At 53.6% G+C, this 27,050-nt stretch overlaps 1 protein-coding gene across 3 annotated transcripts in view; it reads left to right on the forward strand.

Annotated features, from left to right (window-relative positions):
* Positions 1-7,618: 7,618 nt before the first annotated feature.
* The window catches only part of LOC113485679 (syntaxin-binding protein 4-like), a 49,746-nt gene continuing 30,314 nt past the window's right edge, over positions 7,619-27,050 (forward strand). For 2 of the 3 annotated variants that reach the window (XR_003399471.1, XM_026859035.1), the window contains exons 1-2: positions 7,619-7,809; positions 22,215-22,288. Coding sequence is in view for 2 of the 3 variants with exons in the window: in XM_026859035.1 (XP_026714836.1) it covers positions 7,742-7,809; positions 22,215-22,288 (142 nt within the window). In the remaining variant the exon portion in view is untranslated. Of the gene's footprint in view, positions 7,810-20,483; positions 20,574-22,214; positions 22,289-27,050 lie in introns of all 3 variants that reach the window. The other variant, XM_026859037.1, reaches the window with a different exon arrangement.

Raw genomic sequence — 27,050 nt, forward strand, 5'->3', positions numbered from 1 at the left:
CCCTCCTCATTACCTGCACTTTATCACTGCCGGAGCGGCGGCGCGGGGCGGAGAGGCGGAGGGGCCGGCGGGGCTTCCTGCGCCGCCCGGGGCTGCCCGTGGGGGCGGCCAGGGGAAGGTGTGCGAGTGCCTGCCTGCCTCCTGCCTGCCTCCTGCCTGCCGCTGCCCGGCTGGGCTGGCCCGGCCCCGCAGCATCCTCCCCCGCCCGCCCCCGGCGCTCCCCGGCTTCCAGGAAGGTTTTGGTGGAGCCCAGCGCTCCCGCACCCAGCCCTGCCTCAAAGGGGAGCCCCGGCAGGGCTGGGACCCTCCAAAAATGTGCGGGGTCAACCGTGACATCCCCCTGGAGCCAGGGCATAGGTGGGGAGCAGCAGAGCGAGAAGCAGCTTGGGGGGGTCCCCCAGCCCCGGTGCTCGGGGTGATGGGCTCGGGGTGCAGGCACAGAAGGGCAGCCAAGGGGGCTGGCTGCCCCCTCCACCGGTCTCCCTGCCCCACCTGCTTTGCCCCAGCACCTCCCGGGTGTTTTCTCTTTCCAAGGGACTGGTGTGCAGAGAGCATCATGGCTCCATCCAGGTGTATCCTTCCCCGGGGCCTGGAAGCCGGTGCCAGCACTGCCCTTGTGTGTGCCGGGGCAGAGCCCCCCAACAAAGGGGGATCCCCTCCTCCCTGGGGGCTCGGGCATACAGGCGGGAGAAGGCAATGAGGTGCCTCCCCCAGGTCCACTGCAGCCTAAGAGGTTTTGCTCACACATCCGCATGCACGCAGCAGTCAACAATTAGGACCAGCTCTGGCCTTTTTATCCTGGGATTTTGTGTCTCTGTGGGATTAAAGGCCTCATTGTATCTTCCCCACCAGCCCCAAATCCTCTGCTGATTTTCATTCTAGGGGCAAGTCAGTGCACACCATGACCTATTGATCCCGATCCCCTGCGTCCGACGATTGCTTCTGCTCCAGGGCGGCTCATCCCGGGTGCCCTTAGAGAGCACAGAGCCCTCCGGCCAGCGAGACGTTCCGGCGTGGGTCTGGCTTTGCCTGCCCGGGGTGCTGGGAGGCCATGGGTCCTGGCGGCGACAGCACAAGGCAAGTGTGTGTGTGTGTCTGTGTGGGTCTGTAGGAGTGTTTCCTCCACCCCGGTTCGCCGTGGGTTGTCCTCCTGGCTGCTTTTGAGGGGCAAGAGGCAGTTTCCTTGTAAGGTCTAGGCACAATGGCAAGCAGTGGGGAGGCTGCCAGAGGCTCCGTGGCACTGGGGTGGTCTGACTGTGCTCCTTGGCTTTGCCAGCTGCTTTTCGGTGGTGAATTACTCACCAGAAACCAGCTCGTCTGTGAGGCTGAAACCTGCAGCTGATGCCCCACGGAACCTGCAATCCACTCAGAGCCGGGCTACCACCCTGAAAAATAGCAATGCTTTGAGTTTTCATGGCCTCGTCCAGCCAAGCATCGTCGAGCAGAGATGTATTTAATACACTCACAGGTGCCCAAGGCTGTGCTGAAGCCCGATGTGGCAGTGCCATGTCCTGGCAGGGGTGGCAAGGTCCTGCCAGCATCGAGCTTCTCGTGGGATGAGACCATGCAATGAGCCTCATACCCCGTCCACTGCTGGGGGGCGACAGGGTGAGGCTGGAGCAGCCTGACAGCGGCCGCCATCCAGCACCAGCCCTGAAACTGCCCCGAAACAGGGGCTGCTGGTTGACCCCACGCTGGCTGGGGCCGAGCTCCTGGGCTTTATCAGCTACCAGCCATGATGGCTCTGTTCTAACTATTATAACTGAGGTTACAGCTTTGTCTTCAGGGTGCCCAGCTTCAATTTTTGCTTCTAAATAGACTCAGTTTGTGAGAATCCTCTTGGTAAGGACCATTCATCCCATTCCCCGGGTACCAGCTAATCCCTGTGGGCTGGCTGGGCTGGCAGTGCCGGGAGGCTGGCACACTCCCCACCACAGCTACCCAGCCCTGCCAGGTTCTTGCCCTAGCCGAGGAGCAGACCAGGCTTTCCTTATTTTTGGGAGGGAGCAGGATTTTCCCAGTGCTGTGGGTCATTCGGAGGCTGTGAGCATCCCCTTGCTGCAGAGGCAACTGTGCCCGGCCAGGCAGCGCCCACATCCCCCATCCTCCCTGCCCCGGGCAGCGTGTGCTGGCTCCGACCCCGAAACAAGGGGGGGCAAGGAGGGAGAAACCCAACCCACCTACTTATATTTTACCACGTGAAGTTCTGCCTGTCTTTGCTCTAGAAACACTTTCTGGTGTTTGTGCTTTTGTAATCCCCCCCCAATATCCAGTGGCAACAGGTTCCCGGGTGCTCAGGGGACCAGTTGCTCCTCCTCCAGCTCCCCCCCATGACCTGTACACATCCCAGAGCCCCCCTCATTCTTAAACCCTTTGCAGAGGTGAGCAGAGGCGGGGTTTAGGGATGAAATGCCTTTGCCTACCGGAGGGTTTTTGCATTATATCTTTTCCTGGGCCAGCTCTGCAGCCTTAATCCTCCTAATCTCCCCGCATCTCTGGCGTGGCTCATTTTTTGTGTGCGAATGCCCTTGAGAGCCACAAAATTGCAGCTGCTGGGTGAAACACCGGGCGGAGAGAAACTCCGTCGTAGTGGAAAACTATGTCTTATGTAAACTGCCCAGGTATTTTGCCTTTACATTGGCTTGGGATCAGAGGCACGGTACAAAGCCGTATTGCACGGAGTGCTTTTGGGGACCTGGGGGCCTGTGATTTGGGGTGCTGGCAGCTCTGGCGCCTGCCCGAAGCACCGCACACACCGTGCTGAGGTTTCCTCCGCACCTGGGGTCTGTTGGAGCCACAGCTCCTGAGATGGGAGTTGTTTGGGTTTTTTGCAGCATTTATTTTGAAAATAGGCCTTTTGGCAACTTTACTGATGCAGCTGGTCCCCGCTGTGCTCTGTGCCCCCCCAGCTCCTGCTGCTGCCAGACCCAGCGCACCCCGTGCTGGTACCTGGACCTGGTGCCCCCAGTTCCTCTGAAGTCTCTTGAGCATCAAGAAGTGGGAGTGTGCTGCCAGCCAGGAGCCCATACTGGGGAGATGATTTTGACCCCATCATGCCTGGGGTGCTGCTGAGCAGGGTCTGGCCCCACTGTGGGGCAGCCTGGAGCTCATGGGGGGATGCTGAGCCCCAGTGATGCTGCTCCTGGGGACCCTGGGAAGCTGTGCTCAGGGCTGGAGCCCACTGGGACACCACCCCACCCCACCCCCCAGCTGTGCTCCCATGACTCCTCTCCAGCCCTTAAAGCACCCATCAGTCTGCCGTGGGAGTGAGCACCTCGACAGGGGCAGCAATGTGGCAATATTGACTTAACCTGAGTAAGAAGCTCTTGAGCCTCTGCTGCGGGAGGGGAGCGGGAGAGGAGCACATTTTATGCAACGAGATTGCATTTTCCTGGCAAGCCTTTTGCTGGCATGGATCCCACACCCTGCCGAACTCATCCTGCTCCACCCTGCACCAGCCCCATCGCCACTGGCCGAGCCGACCCCGCTGCCCAGAGGTGCAGGATGGGCATCAGCTGCTGGGATCTTGCTCCCTGCTGACGTCTTCACGATGGGCTTGGCCATCCCGCCGTGCCCCACGCAAGCCCATCCCAACCCAAGGAGGCATTGGAGCTCGATGGGTCAAGTCAGCATCGTGGCAGAAACATCCCCCTCCCCAAGCACCCCAAAAGTCACCGCAGACCTGGCACATCCTGTGTTATTGAGGGGTTTTGGGGACCTGTTGTAGCAGAGGAGCTGGGCATGGGGATGCTCAGCCCTGGATGCTTTTCAGCACCGTTTCCCAATGAAGAATTTTACAATTTAGCTTTGGATGGGGGAGTAGGGGCAAAAAAATCTGGAAATTTCTTCCAGAAGCTGAGACACTCAGTGGAACACAAACCAACAATGCATCAGCCAAAACCTCATTTATTTTCTGGGTGGGACTTTTTTGACAGCTCTTGGAGGGGCCAGCTGAACCGCTTGCTCTTATGTCGGGGGTTTGCTGGCTTCTGGGGTGGGAAGGGAGTTCCCGCTTACAGCCTGTGTGGTGCAGGAAAGCAGGGCACCGAAACACCTCGGTGCTGCTGCTTCCTTCTCGCCGGCTCCCACACGCACTGGAATGCAGCTGTGCTCGTTCCTTACTGGTCCTGTGCCGGGTGAAACCTCCTTCAGCTCTGTTTAAGGCTGGTTTTGCTCTGAAATCAGCAGCCACCCTGGCTGCTCTGGCTTCATCCTGCAGCCCCTGTGAGCCTCAGTAGCTTTAAATGTGTCTTATGGGATGCAGTGGCTTGAAGGACCAAGCTCAGGGCTTCATCAAGCTGTGAGAAATAAATAGCATAAAACAAGTGCATTGCTCCCAAGTGGAGCTGAAGGATGGAAAAGCTCCTGTCCCAGCAGGGAAGTGTTTTTTTCTGCTGCACTTGCTGGTTTGAGCCTAAGTGCCATCAAGGGAGTTAAATATTGAACAAACACTAAGCAAAAGCTGGTGCTAGCAGCCAAGGAAAACAAAGACTGAGTGAGGCCGGCGCTCTGACTCATTTGGCATGAAAATGCAGCATGGAATAAATTAAATTCAGCTCTTCCTCATCCTCCCGGTGTGGTACGGAACAGAGGAGCTGCATTGTCACTGTCATTGTAGCTGAACATGCTGATGTGGTGGCTTTGAGGAGCTGGGGGTGTCAGGCTGGAGGTAGCAAGTGGTGGCATACACAGAGGGTATCGAGGAGGTAGGGGGGACAATCCGCAGAAAACCTGAGGGGGAGGGATGGGGAGACACCTCCACCTTGGCAGGATCCTGTGTCCCCAGCCACAGCTTTCAGAAAGGCGCTGAGCACTATACAACGGGGCTGGTGGCATCAGGATTTCAAGATCACGATGTGCTCGTTGCATCTAAGCTGGTGGCAGCTGCTCTTGGTCCTTATTCTCCTGTCTCATGAAGGGATAGAGAGGGTGGGGGGTGTCCCAGCTCCCCACAGGGAGGGCACACAGTTGTCCCTTCTGCCTCCTGTGCAGGAGCACTGGTCTTGTGGGAGCTCAGAGGTCAGTATGCACCCCTGGAGCCCCAAACCATCACAGCAGTCCTGATGCCGAAGGGGGTCCCACCACCCACAGGGGACCATCACCTGCAGCCGCGGCCCTGGCTGGGATGTCCCAAGGCAGGGTCTGCCCTGGCACAGGCTCCTCAGAACTCATCAAAAGGGAGAAGGTCAAGGGTCCATGGCAGTCTTTGGCCCATGATGTAAAGGCTGGGAATTTCCGGGGTGTAATGTTTGCATCTGTGTAAATATGCAGATGGAGCGCACCCACGGGCCTCTGATGGGCGAGGAAGATAATTCTCCATTTCCGCCAGCACGGAAACTCTTGGAGGAAAGGGCAAGGCAGTGCCTCGCTCTCCAGCATGTCTTCATGGTTCTCCCAACAAGCCTGGCTCAGGGGATGCTGTGACCCCCCAGGGCTGTGGGCAAGGGGTGATGCACCCGTGGGGCATCCCTGCGGGTTCCCAGCAGCTACAAGGAGGGAGGTGGAAATGATGCTCCAGGGCACCCCAGCGGAGCTGGACCACTGTCACCAGGGCAGGATTGGGGTGGTCTCACCATCCCGCCCTGCCCCGGAGCAGGGTGACACTGCCTTTGACAATCCCAATCCAGTGAGACTGGGAGAGGCCGGCCCAGCCCTGAGCTGGTCAAGGCACCCTGGCACCCCTGCGCCCGCCCGCTCCCAGCGGTTTCGGCAAACCCTGCTGTCCGTCCTCTCCCAGCAGCAGAAACCGGTCCCAGGGCTCACACCCGGCACCACCCAGCCTCGGGTTGCGACAGCCCTGGGAGCAGGCAGCTCTCCCCGCACCAGCGTGGGGTACTGGCACCCCTCGGCAGGAGGGTTCGCTGGGCTGGGGAAGGTCCTGAAGCCCAAATGCACTGTGGGGTGCCCCTATGGACAGGGGTCCTGGCCAGGGATGTGTTGCAGAGGGCTGGCCTGGGGCAGGGTGTCACGCAAAGCTGCATCCCTAAAGGTGTGTAGGGACAGAGCCCTGGTGGTGGTGGCTGTCCTGGGCAGAGGACTGCGCCTCATCAGGGGACCTGTCACTGTGCTGGGAGGTGGCAGGTGAAAAGGATTTTGGCACCGGCACATCCTGCACAGTCACTCGGAAAGGATGCTGAGCGGGATCAGAGTTAATTCACCCCCTTCTCGCAGGCAGCTTCGTTAACGCCCGGCGAGCAGTGCCTGCGGGCTGTCACCCCGGGCACGGGCACACCCTCCTGGGTGGCTGCGGGTGCTGCGGGGCCCCTCACCTGCCTGTCCCAGGCCCGCCCGCCGGCTCCTCCCTCCTCTTCGTCACAGCATGGGCGGTGCAGGCTGCGGCGGCTCCACTGACCCCGAGGACCGAGCTCTCCCGACTCATTCACTGCAGGCGCTCATGCCCCGTCTGGAGGTGCCACCGGCCACCACCGGGTCTCCACAGACCTGCCGTGCCCAGCGCCCACGGGACGCCTTGGCTCGGGGCTGGGCGGCAGCCACCGTCTCTACCACTCAGTGTTTTCCCCAGTTAGTCCCCATGTGTCCCAGCATTACGTGGAGCTGGGGGAGTGGTGGGCACAGGACCTGGCCCCTGGTGGGCTGGTGGCTTTCCCGGACCATGAGGGACAGGGACAGATGGATGCATTTTGTAATCTCTGGAACTCACCTCATCCCCAGGTCCCGTCTGCTCTGGGCTAGTGCCTGATGGGGGGAATAAGAAACAAAATACACATCATGCAGTGGGTTGATGCTCTTTTGTGCCTTTTCCACCACCATGAATCAGGGACCTGTCTGCCTGGCCTGCTGTCTGCCCATCCTGCTGTCCGTCCATCCCACCCCCAGCTGGATGCAGGGAAGCATGATGGGGCCACTGTGACCTCACGGCAATAATTTACGAGGATAAGCCCCCCTCCCCCCAGCTTCAGTGCTGGCTCCCAGGGCTTGCCTAAGAGTCCAAAGGATCATTTGCATGCTGGGGTGTGACAAGATAACCTTAAACAGGAGGGGGAAAAAAACCCATGCAAGAGTTGTGCCCCAAATTATATAAATAATTTGAAATGCTGAAGCTGGCTGGCAGCTGCTGGGGAGGAGGGGATCAGTGCGTGCTGCCGCAGCCCGGGGTTAGCGCAGGTCGGTGACGCCCGCAATTGGCTTTAAACAGTTTGTGGTAGCAGGTTAACCATCGATTATAACTGGCGTTAATGATTATAACCGTCATTAACAGCCACTGCGAGTGCAAGGCAAGGGGGGGACCTCAGCGGTAGGGAGGTGAAAGGGTTGTGCTGCTAAAATAAATGTTCAGTTTGTTGAACCAGGGGCTGTGCTGCGCAGGACGAACGGGACGCCTGCTGCTGCCAGCTGCGCCCCAGTGATGGGAAACCTTTGCTGGGGGCTGTGGGGGTCCCGCGGCGGAGGCGCTCGCTGTGCCATGCCTCGAGCACCTCTGACCCCAGGGGGCTTGGACCTGCTGGCTGGAATTAGCCGTACCTCAGCATCCCCGGGCAGTGGCACAGACACTCCACGCCCAGCTGGCTCTGCAGAACTGGAGACATCGGCGGGGTTTAGCCGGGGGGAGCCAGGAAAGGGGCGATCACATGCTCGCTCACCCAGGATTAGATGTAGCCGGCTGTGGCGGGGAGCCGTGGCGGGGAGCTGTGCTGGCCGCTGGCACTCTGAGGTCATGGCCCTGGGCGGCGGGAGCTGGCCACGGCAGCCCTAAGGTCTCAGTGGGGACTGGTGGCCCTGGATGATGTCCTACCCCCAGCCCCCTGGCTGTGACCTGGAGCACTTTGATGGGCTTTCTCTCATTTACTGGTAAGCAGGGCAGGATGCTGCCACGCTGGGAATGGGGCATCGCTCGGTGTCTTGGACCCATCTTCGGGACCATTCAGTGTTAGGGAGGAGGATGCGTTCAGTGAGCCTGTGATTTTTTGCAGGGTTTAATTCAATTAATTTTGGTGGCCCCTTTCCAGAGGGCAGGGTCTCCTGGGGGTCCCCCACATCTGAGGTCCCCCAGGAGGGGCAGCGCATAGGTGAGGCCAGTATCAACCAGGGGTGGGGAAGGGGATTTATTTTGCAGGCAATAGCTGGGGAAGCAACCACAGCCTCTGCAAGCAGTTGTGGGTGCTCTTGCTCCTGTTGCAGCCCCAGTGCTGGGCTCTCCCATCTGGCAAAACCAGCCTCCCCAAAGGGACCACGTCCACCCCGTGCCAGTGCCCAGGGAGCAGGTGGGTGCGGAGCGGGGACACCCCTGTGGGTGCGGGAAAGGCAGCGGCACGGCAGGGGGAACGGGAGGTGAAGGCGGGTGCTGGGCGGCTGCAGATGTCTATGTAGGGCAGAGAAAGCTGGCGGGAGGGTGGCTGTGGCCGGGGCCAGGGTTCAGAGCGTGCAGTTTTAGCTGATTAACTGAGGGTCAGTGGGCCGGACCCAGAGCCAGCGGGGGCTCTGGCGGGCTCTTGGGTCTGTCCTGAGGTTTGTCAGAGGCTTTCCCGGGCTGGCTGAGCCTGGGACCGAGAGCCCAGGGCACCCTGCAGTCACCAGGGACTGTGAATGCTGCTGAGGCACAGTCCATCTCCTGCTGAAGTAGGGCAAGGGGTAGGGGTGCTGCAGGCAGGCTAGTGAGGGCAGTACTCCGGGGCGACAGGTACCTTCACCCGAGAGTTTGGTTTGGGGTGCTATGCCACTGCTTCCCTGATGCTTTTGGGTGCAGAAAAGGCAGAATCTGTTGTCAGTCAGAAGGAGGTAGTTTCGGAGAGCACTGCCAGGCTGGTGCCACTGATGAGTGGTGATGTTATGGGGCTGTGGTGTGTGTATGGGGGCAGGCAGAGCTACACCCCTGCCTGGCAGCATCAGCAGCCTCACTGGGGTCCCCATGGCTGCTAACCCCTGCTTCCCTGTGAGGCAAAAATGCTCAGAAAACATTTTTGACCTCAGAAATCTGCTCATATGCCGGGGTTTTGGGTTGAAACCTCCCCCAGCTTTGTCCACTGGGATGTGCTTTGTGTGGACAGAGAGCCTCAGCTGAGGGGCAGGCAGCTCTGTACTGGGGGACTGGTCCCTGCATGTGGTGGGTGCCAGATGCGCTGGCCGGTGTTGGGCTGTCTGGAGGCTCCACCAGGACACGGTGGAGGATGGTGAGCAGATGGCAGGGAGATAACACCTCCCTGGCGCTCCGATAAGTATGGCTCTGCTCTGCCACTGATTAAAAGATTAATTTTAGAGTTTGAAATAGGAAATTAATAAATAAATGTGAGCCGCCAGTGGGACCTTGCCCAGCATCATCAGGGCACGGGGTGGTGATTACCGTGGCTGGACCAGCGGCTTATCCCTCAGCACTGGTTTCTCCCGGCAGCGATGCCGGTGTGACCCCACAGGGCTCTCCCGGACGGCTTCGCTCCTCCAGAGAGCAGCTGCTGGAGGCTGTAAGCAGGTTTTGCAATGGTGGCTTTTGTGCAGGAGCTTTGCCAGACCCAGTGGGAAATAAAACAGCCCCGAAGGTGCCCAGTGATGCTGGGCAGGTCTCATGGCTGGTGGCTGGATCACGCTGTGTGTGCTCCGTGCGGGTGCAAACCTGCTGCCGGCTCCTCACCAGGCACGGCCGGGGTGCAGGGCTGGCCCAGCGCTTCCCCCAGTCCTCTTTGCATTGTTATTGCTGCTGTGCTTATGGCTTGTGCTGGGGTCTGGATTTGAGCTTGGCAATGTTCACACCTAAAGGATGGGTCAAAGCTCTTCCCAAGCCTCTGCTGCACTCCCAACTCAGCAGCACGTTCTGAAATCTTTCCCCAAAATATGTTGTTTTCCTGTCTTTCCATACCCTGCCATTTCCCCCCCCTCCTTGAAACTCACCCAAGTGAGAAAGAAGTTTCCTGCCATCATTATCACATTTTCCCCAGTTAATTTGGGGACGACAGAGTGGTGGCTTGGCCAGCAGAGCAGGGTCCACAGCCCCCACCAGCGACCATCCTTTGTTAATAAGTTTATAACCACTCCAATCCCACGGCCCAGGGGATTTAGAAAGGCAGGGAGGTTTATAATCTTGTTAACCCTTCACAGGAGCTGATGCCCAAACCAGGGCTGCAGCGTGAGTATCTAGGCAGAGCAACAGATCACCTACCTCACCGGAGGGTGAGGAGGAGGAGGAGGAGGAGGAAGGCTTCCCCCCCGTGAGATTCCACCGTGCCTCAGTCCCGCTGGGGTGAAAATGAAGTGAGCTCATTCAAGATTTTCCACATGATTGTATTTAAATTGCATTAATCCCCATCTCAAGTGGATACATCCGAGGTCTGAGCTAGAGCAGATGTTGGGTGACAGTCATCTTGAGCCATCAGGGCTCTGGCATAAACACGTTTCCCAAAAACCTCTGGCAGACCAAGCCTAACCTCGGTCCCACCTGAAACAGCCTCTTTTCCTAATTACTGCATGACAGGCTATTTACAGAAGCCCTTTTGCCTTTTCCTCAACCAAAGCCTTTCAGAGCAGCACGGGATGAGCTGCATGTCGATAGAGGGGTCTGTCCTTGGGAAAACACTTGTAACCCCTCTCTAAGCCCAAGCAGTCTCTGAGACCAGTTCTGCCAGGCAGGTGTCTGCAGGCTGATCCGCTTCTTGCTGGGCAAGAAGCACCTCCACAAAATGGTCCACCTTAGTTGATCTGATGGATTCTTTTCAGACAGGATTAACTTCCTTCTAGATGCCCCTGTCCCAACTGAGGTGTAGGTGATGGGCAGCAGAGACCTAACTTTTAGATAGTAAAGTTTCATTGGGATGAATCCCTCATGCTGAAGAAATCCACTAGCTGAGAAGGATATTGGAAAATGGGGTTGAAGTGTAGAGGGGGGTGATAAGAGGGGCTGAAGAATGGAAAAGCTTGGCCAGCAGCAAGAGATGGCATCTCCATCTGCCCGTGATCTTGGTGGCCCAGTGATGCTGGTTTATGGGGCAGATGCACTGGGAGAAAGTGTTTTCCTCCATGGAAGGTGAGGAGATGCATCCAGCCCAGGGTGGAAACATCTTCTGCCAAGAGAAGGAGGGAATAAGCATTGGAAAACTGCCTCAGCTTTCAGAACTCCTCACTCCCCCATCTTTAGACTAATGAGCAGGCTTTGGTTCAGGCAGGAGTGAAGGGTGACCCACCACCACAAGGAGTGGGGAGGATGAAATGCTCCTCAGGAACCACCCTTTGTCCTCCGCAGCTGGAGGGACCCCACGCTCGGCTGCAGTGAGTGGAGCTGGGTCACCAAGGGAGGTTGTTAGGATGGGATAGGGGTGCCATGGCCTCTGGCTTTCCTTTCAGGAATGTCTTTCCCTCTATCCTGGAGGACTGAGCCCCTTCGTAAGGAAGAACATTGCAGAGATGAGGTGTGTGACAACGACCAGGGCTGGCCACCCACCTCGGGAGGAGGGGGTGGGTGTGCAACCGTTCATGTAGTGGTGGGAAGCTGTAGCCACCCCTGGGCAGCCTCTCTGGTCCCTGGGATCCCCCTCAGTGCCCCAGGGGAAGGAGATTGAGGACCACTGAGGCCTGCACGGCCAGCAGGAAGGTGCCCATGGGGTGTGGAGACATGGATGTGTGACTGCTGCCAGCCCGGCAGCCCCGCTCGTGGGGATGAGGTTTCACTCCGAGTGGTGTCACCAGGAAGAGGCAGGACCTGGGGCTTGGGGTAGCGGCATCACCGCTTCTGCTGCTGCCACCCCTCTGCCTGCCTGCAGGTGGGTGGCCAGGGAGCTGCTGCTGCCCAGGGCTGGGACAGGTGCACAGAGCTGCCCGTCCCCAGGTGCTCCCCATAGTACCTGCCTGCTTTCTTCACCAGGAATTTCAGCAGCATGGTTTTGTTTGGGTGCACGTTACTTCTGGGGAGATCCCCACTGGACACAGGGGGAAAATTTTTCACAATGAGAACAATCAGCCATTGGAATAATCTTCTCTATAAAGTGATGGATTGCCCAGCATTGGACACTTTCAATATTCAGCTGGACAGGGTGCTGGGCCATCTTGTCTAGACTGTGTTTTTGCCAAGAAAGGCTGCACCAGATGATCCTTGAGGTCCCTTCCAACCTGCTATTCTATGATTCTATGATTGTTTCCTCTTCTGTTCAGACTTGTCTGTGAATGTCCCTGACCTTATGAGCTCATCTGAAGTGACTCCATGGGTAATATTTATGAAAATGCTGTGGGCTGCACTGTGACTGTGAACAGCGGGCAGTTGCTGCCCAGCTCCATAGCAGCCAATTTATTTTGTTTGATTTATTATCAACGCTTTGTAGCCGATCCTGTAAGCAGCACAATTGCGTTTTTCTGTTTCCTAATCAGATGTAAATGCCTCTTCAATCTACGCTAATTTTGTTTTGTCATGAAACAAACGTTGGGTCATTATTAAGCAAGTGCCCGATGCTGTCTGGGCAGCCCTTTGCTCCCATGGCAGCCCCTGGTGTTGGTGGGATGCGGGCAGAGACCATAACACAGTGCCCTGCTGAGGGCTGCACCCTCCCACCTCAAAACTTCATACTGCCACTTTCCAGAGCTGAAAGCCCTCAGACAGACCTCACTGCCACTGCAGGATGTCTTTCCACCTCTAAATCCCACCCATGCAAACCTGCTCGGACCCTGTTCCTCTGCGAAGCCGTGCACAGAGGCTCCCTGCGGGCTCGGTGATGCTGCTGCCAGCACAACCCGCCTGTCCCCACCTTGGGCATCCTTGTGCCACTGCTTTGATGAACTCAGGATCCTGCCTGGAGACGCCACCTATTTGGGGTGATTTGGTCCTGGGACGCTCATTGCGGGACCTGGCCAGGCTGGGCGTCCCCTTGATGTCTGGCCATACTCAGGCTTGGCTGCTCCCTGCACCAAGGTTGGCCAAGCCTGGCTGCCTGACTGCATGGTGCGTGTGGGGCAAACCCCTCCCGGCTTGCTGGCATGTCCTTGTACTTGGCCCTTTCCCTTGATTTTCTTATTTTGCCCCATGTTTCTGCCAGGGGTGCACCTCTTCGCTTCTCTGCTCATGCTCACCAACAGGCCTGTCCCTGTGGTTGGATCTTCTCTCCTTCTGTAACTATTTTTCATCACAAATCTTCCAATTCTCCATCCTGCAGCCAGCATCGACCACAGTGAGTGCCTGTCTGTGAGGAGCCAGCCCTGGTTTGTGAGGACAACCACACCTGGCTCCTCCAGCTGCAAGCACAATTCGGTGGCCACCGCTCACCTGCTTTGGTGCTTGTGTTGGTCTTTCCCAAGAAACAGGGAAGGAAGGAGGCAGAAGACAGACCATGGAAGAAATGTAGAAGAATCTTTTATCCACAGACAGGCTAAAGGCTGCTTTCCCACAAGGTCCTTTGACCAGCGTCTAGAGGAGAGGTGGATAATAAGGTAGCAATGAATTGCATCTGTCATGATTTTCTGTCAGGTAGAAAAGAAACTCTCATCAATTTTGTTGCATCCTTACCTAAACCATCACTTTGTATCTCTGATCCTAATGGTGCTTCCTAAAGCAAGAAGACTGAAATCTCCTGCCCTAGGTACTGAAGGGGAGGGAGCCTCGAGGCAGCTCTCCCCTCAGGCAGCACACGGCTTGGCTGGAGGCAGGGAGGACTGTGCCACTGGATTTTCTCTTAAATACAAATTAAAAACATGCTGCCAGGAAAACTCAGGGCGGGGAGAAGCAGGAGAGAGCATCCTTCCCAGGAGTCTGCAGACCTTCACAAAGGGATTGTGCTGGTTTTGGCTCTGACTGTCCTGAGTGACCACCATAACAGATGGAGCCCAAAGTCATGGACTAGATGGACTCAGAGGACACTTGTGGACATTTTACAGACATTTTACAGGGGTGGTCCATAGACTAAGAGAAGGATATCTGTGGATTGGATCAAGGGATGGGAAGCAGGGTGGTGAGTAATGAGAATGTATTGGATAGCGTAGGACCTGAGCATGACGTAAATGATATGGAATAAGGGGTGGAGAATGTGTTGGGTTTGACTGGGACAGAGTTAGTTTTCTTCATAGTAGCTAGTATGGAGCTATGTTTTGGATTTGTGCTGAAAACAGTGTGATAATACAGGGATGTTTTTGTTATTGCTGAGCAGGGCTCACACAGAGTCAAGGCCTTTTCTGCTCCTCACCCAACCCCACCAGCGAGTGGGCTAGGGGGCACAAGAAACTGGGAGGGAACACAGCCAGGAAGATGACCCCAACTGGCCAAAGGGACATCTCAGATCATATAATATCATGCTCAGCATATAAAACTGGGGGAAGAAGAAGGAAAGGGGGGATGTTTGGAGTGATGGCATTTGTCTTCCCAAGTCACTGTTATGTGTGATGGAGCCCTGCTTCCCTGGGGATGGCTGAACCCCTGCCTGCTGATGGGAAGTGGTGAATGAATTCCTTGGTTTGCTTTGCTTGTGCGCGTGGCTTTTGCTTTACCTATTAAACTGTTTTTACCTCAACCCATCAGTTTTCTCACTTTTACTCTTCCGATCCTCTCCCCTATCCCACCGTGGGGGAGTGAGTGAGTAGCTGTGTGGGGGTTAAACCATGACAGGGAGTGAAAACTAACACGTGAGGAGCTGCTCACATCAAAGCCTGGAAGTCCAGAGGTGCTGGGACAAACAGCCCTGCTCTAGCGCAGTGATATAGGTGGGTCCTCTTCGATAGGGGAAGCAGTGGAGCTGTCTTCTTGGCCATCCCTCCGGCAGACAGACATCTCCTTTGACATGCTGGAGACATTTATTTAGGCCTAGTTTCAGACAAGATGGCTTTTCCACTTGCCAAAGGATCTCCATGAGCTGTGGCTTGGGCTGCACAAGCCTTCTAGATCTCCTATCAGTCAGTGCTGAAGGCTAACTTGCATTAAAAGATCGGTTCCTGGGTTTTAGCTTCAATGTTGGGGCTGGAATAATTGAGGAGACCAATGGCTCTATTTCTTTGCTTGTATGGCCTTAACATGACTTGGAGGTGACCCTACCTGAGTGGAGAGGCTGCAAAGGACTGTTTGGCTGGGGAGAGCACTCACTGAACCCCTCAATTTCAAATCAGACAACCACAGAATAGTTTGGGCTGGAAGGGACCTTAAAGATCATCTAGTCCCACTCCCCCTGCCATGGGCAAGGACACCTTCTACTAGTGCAGGTTGCTCAAATCCCTGTTCAACCTGGCCTTGAACCCTTCCAGGGAGGGGGCAGCCACAGCTTCTCTGGGCAACCTGTGCCAGTGTCTCACCACCGTCACAGTCAAGAATTTCATCCTTCTATCTAATCTAAATCTGCCCTCTTTCAGTTTAAAACCGTTACCCCTCATCCTGTCCCTACACCCCTGAGTCCCTCCCCCCTTTCCTGTAGCCCCTTTAAGTACTGGGAGGTCACACTAAGGTCTCCCTGGAGCCTTCTCTTCTCCAGCTGAACACCCTCAACTCTCTCAGCCTGTCCTCACAGGGGAGCTGCTTCAGCCCCTGATCATGTTCGTGGGCTCCTCTGGCCCCACTCGAGCAGGTCCGTGTCCTGATGTTGGTGCCCCCAGAGCTGGACCCAGCACTGCAGGGGGGTCTCAGGAGCGTGGAGCAGAGGGGGAGAATCCCCTCCCATGCCCTGCTGCCCACACTGCTCTGGGTGCAGCCCAGCACACGGTTGGCTTTCTGGGCTGTGAGCGCACGTTGCTGGCTCGTTTCCATCCACTAACACCCCCAAGTCCTTCTCCTTGGGGCTGCTCTCCATCCACTCCTCGCCCAGCCTGGATTTGTGCTTGGGATTGCCCTGACCCATGGGCAGGACCTTGCCCTTGGCCTTGTAGAACTCCATGAGGTTTGCATGTCCCACCTCTCCAGCCTGTCCAGGTCCCTCTGGATGGCACAGCCCTTCCTTCCAGTATGTCACCACCCCACACAGCTCGGTGTCATCGCTGAACTTGCTGAGGTGCCTCGATCCCACTGTCCATGCCACCAACAAAGATGTCCCACACTGACCCCTGAAGATGCCACTCATCACTGCTCTCCACTTGGACATTGAGCTGCTGACCACAACTCTTTGAGTACAACCACTCAGCCAATCCCTTACCCACTGAGTGGTCCATCCATCACATCCATGTCTCTCCAATTTAGAGACAAGGATGTTGTGTGGGACAGTGTCAAATGCTTCACACATGTCCAGAAAGATAACGTCAGGTACTCTTGTCCACCAACACTGTGACCCCATCATAGAAATGAAAGTGTGTTTCACAAGAGACAAAACTTGAGCGAAGCCTTCACACGCAATTTTGCGTTTTCTGCTGGACATCTTTCTGCCTCTGTATTGACCATACGGTGCCAACACTCCCAATGATATTAAACCCTCCACCTATCGTGGGCCAGACGTTCCCAGCACTGTTTGCTTGTAGTCTGGGTAGGAAGGGCAAGGGAAAACTTGAATAATTAGAAAAAATAACTTCAGAGTTGGTTGTGCTTGTTTCAGACATCCTCTTCCCCTCTTTTCTTTCTGAAACCCAGACAAATATATTGCCACCATCTTCTTTACCTGCTTCCTCTTGGCAGTGGTCAAAATTTGAGGGTTTAGAGAAGGTGTGATGCCCTGGGGGAGGAGGGGGCAGGATGCTGTGTAGGGCACAGCCAGCCGAAGTAGCAGGCTGCTTTTCCTCCTTGCTCCTGGGCAGGAAGCAGCAGCTCAGCCAGTTGCTGTGGGATGGGGGCAGCGACTGCTGCAGTAGATGCGGTCACTAGGACGTGACCCAGTCCCTTTCTGTGCCTCAAACCAGCACTCCCAGTTTTCCTCTCCCCTACTTTCCCCTTCATGATCTCTGAGAAAAATGTACTGGGATTGTGCCTGACTTGTGCTATATTTTGCTGTCGACAACTTTTTACCTTATGGTCCTGCTCTAAGACTTATTTTGATTCCCTCATAGCTTCACTCACCCCTGCTTATACATGCTACTGTTAAATGAAGCTGACTGATAGAGTTTCCTTCAACTTTTTATATTTAAAGTATTTTTTTTTCAAGTAAAAATAACTTTTTACATAGAAAATTATTTTTTTCAATTAGTTCAATGAGTTTTCAAACTCATTTTTCTAACAGTCAACAAAAAGGTGGACATGCAAGTTAAGCACATGTTTATACACTGTCCAGCCCTGTGGTGTTAGTTTGTACTTAATTCATGCTCCTTCCATTCACTCACTTTTTAAAAAGTGTAAAGTCTTGTTGGTGGTCCCCTAGGGTATTAAGCCTGGGATTTCCAGCTGGACTTACTCTGAGTTGCTCTGCGAGGTTCCAGCTCAGTAGAGAACTTGAGCATCTGGTGTATCCCCTTTGCCAGTGGGATGTTTGCCTTCAACATCGGTTATACAGAGTAGGACTGGATCCCTCAGGCAGATTACATGAAGCTTATAAATCCTTCCTGAGTGTGAGCCCAAGTTCTAAAACACCGAAAAACTTCTGAAACTACTTTGCTGAAACTTAGTCTAAATAAGACAGATGTTAATCAGCAGGAGCAGCATCAGCATCTAATGGTTTTGCCAGGGTAAGTCTGTGTTTCAGAGGATGGAGACAAGGATCTGAGGATTTGGAGATAAACTTGGAAGCAGAGCCCTGCTCCTCTTCCCTGAGGGCCTCTTTGATTCAATTTTCATTTACTTCACCACCTCACAGACAAACATGTGGTCTATTGCAACATCCCACCCAGCTGGTATGAAGCATTGGCATGCGGGAAGGGGAAGCATCACTCTGGGTGCAGCTGGAGAGACTACGGTTGGGCTGCTGAAGGATTTGGTTTTGAAGGTTCTGAGCACCCAGGCCCCAAACACACATGTGTCTGCTTAATGTTGTGTGGATATTGTTCCTTAAGATGCAGAAACCAGGGCGGATGAATTACTGAATTGCCAGGCAGGGAAATTCTCCTGTTTGCCTGCATGTCTGGTTCCAGCGAGCTCTCCTGCAGCCCTTCTGAAACTGGCCAGAGAGGTCACCTTGTCCTGTTGACGTTGTCTCCAGGATTTGTGCTATCCCTTCCCTTCAGCAGTGCTAATTTATTCCAACCAGGGCTCTGGCCCGTGACTTAGAAGGGTAATTCTGTGAATTAATTTATTAGCAGAGTCTTAACAACATCAGAAGGTTGTACATGGAATTTTGGTGGTGGGATGGAAATTGTCTCTTACTGTGACCGGGACAATTAGTGCATTAGAGGACTTGGAGTATGATCATCTGTTCACAGCTGAGCTGCCCAGAAAGGCCACCCCGAGGTGGGCATGGTGCTGGGGCGCTTCTGCCCCTCAAGGACCTGTCCCCTGGTGTGGAGCAGCTCCCCGGGGTTACTGCACCCCAGTGGAGTTGAATTTGTGTGTCTATTCTGCCGAAAACCTTCCTGGCTACCCTTGACTGCATCACTTATGGCCAGAGCTGGGGGTCACCGGGTGCTTGGACCCTCCAGCACTAATGGAGTGTGACGTTCAGCTCCCTTTGCCCTGAACATCGTCTGTGGAATGGCAGGAGAAAGAGCATCTCCCCCAAGCTGGGTTGCTGTGTGGATGAGCAGCTTTGTGAGGCGCTCAGTGCAGGAAGGCTGCAGCCATCCAGCAGACTCGGCCATGGTCCCACATACAATCCCTTGGGCTCAGCTCAGTTTGGCCAAAGCCTTTATGCAGATGTGGACTCGGTGCTGGGCATGCCTTGCTTTATTGGAGTGCTCTTATATATCACCAGATGCGTCTACGTTTGCTGTCTACTTGGCAATATTTATCCAAATTTTGATGTTGCAGCTATATCAATTAATTTTTTAGAGGAGTTTTGGCCACCTAAAGGTCTAGTCTGCTCAGGTTTTTAATATTTAATCTAAATGATCTCAACTGGAAGTCACTTTAATAAAAAGCAATTAAAATGCAGGAAAACTTTTCACATTTGTCAGTGTTTTAAAGTACCTTGCGCTTGCCCAACAAGGCTTCACACAAGCATCGGGGAAGATGTTGCTAATAAAATCCATTGTTCACACATGGAAAAGCAATATCCAACAGCATCAGATTCAAGGAAATCAAATTCAAAGAGTTTGCAGTCCCAGGCAAGCACATCCATATCTGACCCCGAGCTGAGCTGGACTGATGCACACTGAGGTCTGGTAGCACTCCTGGGGTCTGGCCAGGAACCTGTAGAGGTGCTGTGAAAACAGCAGGAGGAAGACACCATTGACAGTGTCAGGGCCAAGAGCCTACCTGTGACCTTAGCTGTCCCCCAGAGGTGGCAGGGATGCAGGACCTGTGTCCTCCCACTGTCCGCAGCTCCGGGGGACCATGTTTCCTGGGATTTTCTCTTCATTTCATACTGTGCCCACCACTCCAAAAAGGCCATTGAATGACTCGAGCATGTCCAGAGAAGGGCAACAGAGCTGGGGCAGGGTCTGGAGCACAGGTCTGCTGGGGAGCGGCTGAGGGAACTGGGGGGGTTCAGTCTGGAGAAGAGGAGGCTGAGGGGAGACCTCCTGGCCCTCTGCAACTCCCTGACAGGAGGGGGCAGAGAGGGGGGATGAGTCTCTTGAACCAAGGAACAAGTGATAGGACAAGAGGGAATGGCCTCAAGCTGCGCCAGGGCAGGGTCAGGCTGGCTCTGAGGAAGGATTTCTGTGCAGAAGGGGCTGTTGGGCGTTGGAATGGGCTGCCCAGGGCAGGGGGGAGTCCCCATCCCTGGAGGGGCTGAAGAGTCGGGCTGAGCCAGCGCTGAGGGATCTGGTGGAGTTGGGAATGGTCAGGGTGAGGTTCATGGCTGGACTGGAGGACCTTCAAGGGCTTTTCCAACCTTGATGATTCCGTGATTCTATGATCACAGCCCTGCTCCTGCCAAACCCAAAGGTGGATTATTCCAGCTCTGTCCCTGCTCACTGGTCAAACTTGGATAATCTCATCTCATGCCTCCATCCCCACATCACACAAAAGAGAGGGCACACTGCTTCTGCGGCTGGGTGATGTGCATCAAGATGGGGGTGGAAGATACTGTTTAAAGGCAAATCATATTTCTGATCTTCCAATGGATAGTGGAACAGCTGAACCTGCCTTGTATTAATGAGGAAATGCTGGGAGCTGGAAAAGATGCTAAACGAAAAAAAACAAAACAACCAACCCTAAACCCCTAAGTGCTACAGTCTGTTATTACTTCCAAAGCTTTGCTATGGATTTTAAGCCTTTAGGGATGGTGAGCACACACGTCTTGCACCAAATGCTGCCCTTCATCCCTGGAGGGGCTGTTCCTGAAGACTTAAAGATGCCTCCACATAATCATCCTGTTGTGTTAATGATGAGTGAGACAGGCCTGCTGGGGGGGCTGGCAGAGCTCCCTCCTGCCTTGTTTGGGAAGGCGCTTGTGATGGGCTGTGTTGGCTTTGGCTTGCATAAGCTTTAATCTAAAGTTGGAGATGTTTTTAGCTGATCTGTGTTAATGTTGGGTGGAATTAACATGCATACGGGGAGACCATGTGACCACCTCCAACCTCCTCCCCCCTTTTTTTTTCATCATTTTAACGGATTCCTGCCAAATCAGAGTGGCTGGTGCCCAGCAGGGCTGGGCTGCAGCCGCCAGCAAGATGCCTGCTGTCTCTGTCCTTTACAAGGGAGCCATCATCATCAGCAGGTAATACCCCTGCAGCTGGGGCAGCAACCAGGGAGGGGGCACGGGGCAGCCCTGGGGATCGTGGTGGCCACCTCCATCTAGAGAGCCGAGGGTGACCTGCTGTGGCTTCTCCAGGACCAGGGTTTGGTGCCAGAGATGGCTTGTGCACAGCAGAAAGAGCTGAGGACATGATCACTGGCGCTGGTTGTTGGGTTTCTTTCATCTCTAGCATTAGTGAAGCTTGCTTCTGCTCTGCCATTTGTGCATTGCATCAGGGAAAAAATTGATTGTATGGAGGAGACATCTGCTTTACCAAAACCTCTGTCCTTATGTTGTGTTTCAGCCTGGTTTGAGCTATTTCTTTTACTCATGGTGGAGTTACCTCGGCGGCTTTCTCAAAATACTCTGAAAATCCTGGGCCCAGGGCTGCTCTGGCTTCCTGGGATGCCTTCAAGCTCTGTTTTCTGACAGCCAGATGTGGCCAGTTGTTTGTCTGGTCTCTTCAATATGTGAGACATTGCAAGAATATCAATAGGGGTTATTTTTAATGAGGAGAAAAAGCTTTCAGTCTGAATCTTAGAGGCAGGTGTTACTAGCTTTGCAGAATGGCTTGATATTTTGAGAGGCATTTTGGATGCCTGAAAAGAAAGTTGCAGAGATTTATTCCTGTGCGGCATTCTGCTGGACTTGGAGGAGCCTGTGGTGTTGGTCCTCCTTAGCTGCATCCAGATTTGGGATCTGATATTGATTCAGAAACTCCTTTTCTCTTGCAACTTAAATCCTGGGAAGTGGAGTATTTTGAGAGCCCCTCACTCCTGGCTTCCTACCTGGCACGCCTGGTCTGGGTCTCTCAGATCAAGGTCCACCCATGCTTAAGTCCACCCATCCTCATGGGATGACCACCATGGCCACCCAAGGAGGAGAAGTGCTGGTGGTCCCGGGTTTGGAGTCGGGGTCCCCAGCTAGAGCAGAGTGGAACTGGATGCTTTTGGTGTCATTTATTTGGAACACCCACCTTGCCAGAGGGTGTTTAGGGGGAGACTGTGGGGCAGTTGGGAGAGTTACTTGTCACAGGGGGAAATTCATGGGCATGATGCTCTTCCACCTGCTTTGGGTTGCAACAATAAGCTCCCATGCTCGACCTGGCGAGGAAGGGACTTGAAACAGCTCGGCAGATCTTGTATCCCCCTATTCCAGACCCCCTGCCAGAGGGATGGAGACTGACAGCGTTACAAAACCTCGGGAGCGGATTGTGCCCGGCTGTCTTCATTACAGGCCGGATGTATTTGTGAAACTGGTTTATTCCCAGAACATTGGTCTGAGCTCTGATCTCATTTCCCAGGAGCTGGACAGCTGTCCAGCGCCGTTAATCTGGGGTAATGAATCACAGACAGGTCCATCAGATTTCCAGGGTGGGGAAGATGATGTCCAGCCTTGCACATATTCTTCCATTTATCTGTATGAACTTCACAGGAAAGGGGTTGATTTTGCCAGTGAGGGTTTAATATGCAGGGCTGTGTCCCTTAACCTGTGTGTCTACATCATTTTGTGGGCAATGTCCAGGGTGGAGGGAAGGATGCGCTTGTGTGCATGTTGGTCAGGCACCTGTGCGTCTGTTTATTTTAGCCCATGAAAGAAAGATGCTTCTCTTTTCTCTCCCAGGACACTCATGGGACCATATGGGATGGATCGAATGCTGCATTGCTTTGATTTCTACAACTGTGCAAATGGGCTGGGTGAGTACTGAACCTCTGCAAGGGACACTGGGGTGGGCTGGATCCCTCTGTGGAGTCTGATATCCCACAGAAATATTGTTTCTTGTGCCTGCCTGTGTCGAGCATCTGACAGCAGCTTTTGTATCTGTGAGGTTAAAATAAGGTCAACATCCCAACTAATTCCACTGATGGTGAGCAGCTGCAGTGCTGAGAGCTGTGCAGGAGCCTGGGGCCAGAGCCGCTCCCCTGAGGATGGAGGGAAGGGGGGGGAAGGTTTTTCAGAAATTTCTGAAATAATTAAATTAAAATTTTAAAAAGTTTTACAATTAAAAAAATTAAAAATGAAAAATAAATAAATAAAATCCCAAGCACTTCCCAGCTTCCTGCCCCCCCAGGGAAGCCACCCTTACGGGTGATGCAGGGTGTTGCAGCTTTCCTTGGGAATGGCCTTTGTGAGTTGTTTTTGGAAAGTTTGGCCCACAGGTAAGTGTATGAGCACCGAGCGAGTCAGATGCCCTTTCACAGTGCTCTGAACATCAAAGCAGAGAAGAGAAGGGAAAAGAGATTGTCATAGCCATCAGAACATGAGAAAGAGCCACAAGTTTATGAAACTCAGCCCAAAAGGATATAGCATAGCATCTCATCTGACCTCTGTGTACCCGGCAGCATAAATAACTGGCACTCTTCCATGGACTTTATAAAAACCTGCAATCCTGCATCAGGATTTCTCAGGGTCCACCACGCAGTCTCCTCCATAATTTTTAATTGCAAGTGCAGGCCATCACCCCGCAGAGCAGTGTGGGACCCTGGGTGAGGTCCCGTGGTGACCATCTGAGGACCCCTCCTGAGAAGTCAAACTCACCAGAGAAACAAGTTCAGGTTTCCTGAGATCTGAGATTAATTACAGATTCATTAAAGGATGTTTCCAGTCCTTGGGTAACGGGGCTTTCTGTTGTGGAGGAATGGCTTTGCTGACTCTTCCCTCAGTCTTCTGTTCATGGTTCATGGGAGCTCGGAGCTCAGAGAAATGTCCTTTCTCAGTGAATATCATTTTAATCTCCAGAAGTGGATTTGGTTGAGTTGATGGGATTTTAGCTGTTGGGTTTAGATTAGCTCGTTAAAGGAGGAGATCCAGAAAAGCCTGATGGGGTTGTGGCTGACCTCTGGAAGAAGTGCACAGATGTTGCAGCCCACTGTGAGTCACTTTGCTGGATCCAGTACTCCTCCTTTCTCCCAGTCTGTGGCCAGTGGGTCTTTGCAGGGTCTTGCAGATCCTCTACAGAGTGATGTTCTTCAGGAAGATACAAAAATGTGGATTTTCTAATGCCGCCATCATCTTTCTTCATTGTCTCTTGTGAGTCTTGAAACACCCAGGACAAGTGATCATCCTCCAGCAATCACCCCTCTCTGCTGAGGACCAAGTGGTGCTTGCAGGAGCCCCATGTCTGTCATAGGTGTAGCTAATCAGAATGTGGGTTTGGGGGGGGGGAAAAAAAAAAAGGTGCCTCCATGAGTTTCTTATGTTCAGATGCAGGTGTTATTCCAGCAGAGTTTCTTTAGAGCAGCATCAGCCCGCTCGGTGCCAGCGTGGCAGGTCAGCGTTTGGCCCCGGGTCTGTTGCTCTGTGGCTTTAGGTGGAAACCCACATGTGAACCTCAGCAGAAGTTCAAAGGGGTTTCCTGGTGGCTCCTAAAACCTGAACTTTGAATTAAAGTATAGCCATCAAAGGGAAGTGCTGATTAAGAAGCATTTCTCAGAAACAGAGATCCCATTATCTTGACCTTCATCTTCTTAGGACAGGGCAGCAAGTGATTCACCTCCAATCTGTCCCTTCCTCCAGACAGAAAAAGCTGGCTGGGGCTGCAAGATCAACAGAGGGATTAAGGGAAATGTAATTGAACATTGCTAGCTTAGGTGCAAAGCAGGTGGCCTCTCTCCGTGCGGACCACTGGGAGTGTGGCATGGTGGCCGGTGGGGTTGGGATGAGCTGGACATGATTACAGTTGGGCTAAACAACCAAATTAGCCAGAACTTGCCTTGACCTGTGGTTTACAGAGCTGGGGGTAGGTGAGATGATAGCCTCAGAAGTTGAGAACTGTGACACTGGCATTAGTGGGGTGGGATTAGATGCATCAGAGAAGCATGAGGGTCTTGAAGAAATTGATAGGATTGCTAAGAATCTAAAGAAAACGCCATCTCAGACAGTCTAACCTGTATGCCCACCTGGAGTTTCCCCATAAACATTTATTCTGCGAAAGAGAAAATACTGGGGATGTGGGCATCAGCTCCACAACCTTTGCCAGAAAGGGAAGATTAAATAGAGGGATCCAAAATAGGCTAGATTATCTGGCCCTAAGTATGACTTAATAAGCATTATGCCAGGACTTTGATGCTGTGATAATTAAAGAGCCGTTATTTACCGACATTGGGCCCCAAATATAAATTTGATTGCAGTAAGTGTTCATAAAATATGAAGACTCCCAGGAATGCTACCAGCACAATCTCTGATGAGTTGGGCTTGTTGCAATCAGTCCTGGGCTGTCCCACAGCTCAGATAGAGCCCTGGCAGGGGTGAACCTTTGTCCTCCTCCTCCTCCTCCTCCTCCTGCTCCCCACCCTGGTGGGGACTCCCCGGTGCATCTCTCAGGCAGCAGGACAGGCATCCACAGTGCCTTCACGGCGAGCTGATGGGTGGGAGGGCAACATGGGCAGGACCTGGCAGCACCCATCTGGTTTGCTAACAAGGGGAGTTAAGTGTCAGGTTTTTTTCCTCCCTCCTGTCAAAGTTTGAGTGTGTCTGGGAGCAATACTGTGAGTAATCATTGATTTTAACAACAAGATCGGATTTTCTCCTGGCATCGTTGGGGATAAAGGAGGATTTGTAGATACTTCAGCCATTATTACAATTGATTTGCAGACACAAAAGGGAAATGAGTCATTCCTGATTTGATACCTCAGCAGAGGAGCTTGTCACAAGCCAGTCCCGTAGGGCTGCTGGGTGATGCTACAGCTGTGCCTCTTCTGAGATGCAGATTTTTATATGATTTCTCTAATGCATTTTATAATTCCTAATTACTTCATGTTCTGGTGTGAAGAAAGACATACAATGACTTCTTGAGTTACCATCTTGTCTTAAACCAGACTTCCAGTGTCCTCCCCATCCAGGGGAACTGATGGGGCTCTGCCTCTGCAGGACCACCCCCATGCCAGGGGTTTCCCAAACCCGTTCCAAGTGCGAGCCTTATCCCCAGCCCACCAGCAGCCACCCCAGCCCAGTGGGGAGCCAAGAAGCTTTCCAGATGAGCATCCTCAGTGATGAGTGGGTTTTACCTTCTGTCAGCAGGCTTTCGGGCTACAGCATCTCTTCCTGGCTTTGGACCACCTGCCTGACCTGTCCCGATGCCTTGGTGAGGCACACGTTGCTCAGAAATACCTCATCTGGGCAATATTTCCAATTTTAGTGAATTCTTTAAAAATGTAATAGAGAACAACATTGGTGACTGTTCCTGGGGTGTTCTGCTCTGAGTTCCCAGTGCCATCGGTAAAACAGCTCCTCAATATACACTGGGGAGTTGTATGGTTAATTTGTCAAACCCAGCGAATAAACTCCATCACCCAGATGGGACTGGAGTCTTGTGCTTGGGAGAAGCAGCAATTGGTGTATATGGGATTGAAATGAAAAACTGTAATAATCTGGTTTTAATCACCATTTTAGTGTAAAGTGACTCGAGAGACAAGCTCTTTCCCTAGAGCTGAAAAGTGCAAGAGTCCTTAGAGCAGAGCTTGGGTTATAATTACTTGTCCTGAGTAATCCCAACCCAGGGTCCACTCCTCTTCCTTCCTGCTTGCTTCAGAAATGGGTCTTGTGTTTTGGGGAAGAAGCTATGCTCTGCTCCCCTGGAGGGAGGTGTTTCTTGCATCCCAGGACCTCACCAAAGCTCGAGCAGCTCATCACCCCAGTGGAGCAGGCAGAAGATGAAGCTGGCTTGATGCTGGCAGTGCCCCTCTCTGCAGTGCTGCCTGTCCTCAGCATGCCCTCCTGTCCAGAGCAGCAAAATGCCTGACCGGTGGCTCTCAGGAGAGATTTGTTAATTAAAGACAGGCTTTTAAATCCTTCTGTCTGTAGCTTGGATCTTTGAAGCAGGACTTAATAAGTCCCAGACAAATAAGTCTCTTGGGCCTTTTCTTGTCAGCCAACTTGCACACGCTGGCAGGGACAGGTCCCGTGCCTGCAGAGGTGGCCGTGCAGAGCACAAGCCAAGGTGCTACAGGGCATCCAAGCCACGCTCCCACAATGGGAGGTTTCAGGGCCACACCAAAGGTCATCTCTGCACCCTGTCTCCTGACTCTGGGCTGCTCCTCCTGGGTCCAAACAGTGACAAAAAGTGGCTGCTCCTGATGTGTAGCTCTGCCACTGGCGGCAGCTTCAAAGGCTGCAGTGGCGATGCTGCTGGAACCTGACAGGCAGGCGAGCTTGCAGTGGGGATGTACTGAACTGTACTGAACCTGGGGCTTGTCCAGGTGTTGCCCCTCAAAGTGGGTCTCCTGGGGGAAACGCTTGTCCCCAGTAATGCTTCCTATGACATGTCTCATCAGCACAGGCTGAGGCATCCACAGCAGAAGCAGATCCTTTCCCATCAGCGATGAACTTGGACCTGCTTGAGTGGGTCCAGAGGAGGCCACAAAAATGATCAGAGCGATGGAACACTTCTCCTGTGAGAACAGGTTGAGAGAGTTGGGGTTGTTCAGACTGGAGAAGAGAAGGCTCTGGGGAGACCTAGCA

The sequence above is a fragment of the Athene cunicularia genome, assembly GCF_003259725.1.
Source record: "Athene cunicularia isolate RWA chromosome 14 unlocalized genomic scaffold, athCun1 chr14_part1, whole genome shotgun sequence".
Classification (NCBI taxonomy): Eukaryota; Metazoa; Chordata; class Aves; order Strigiformes; family Strigidae; genus Athene; species Athene cunicularia.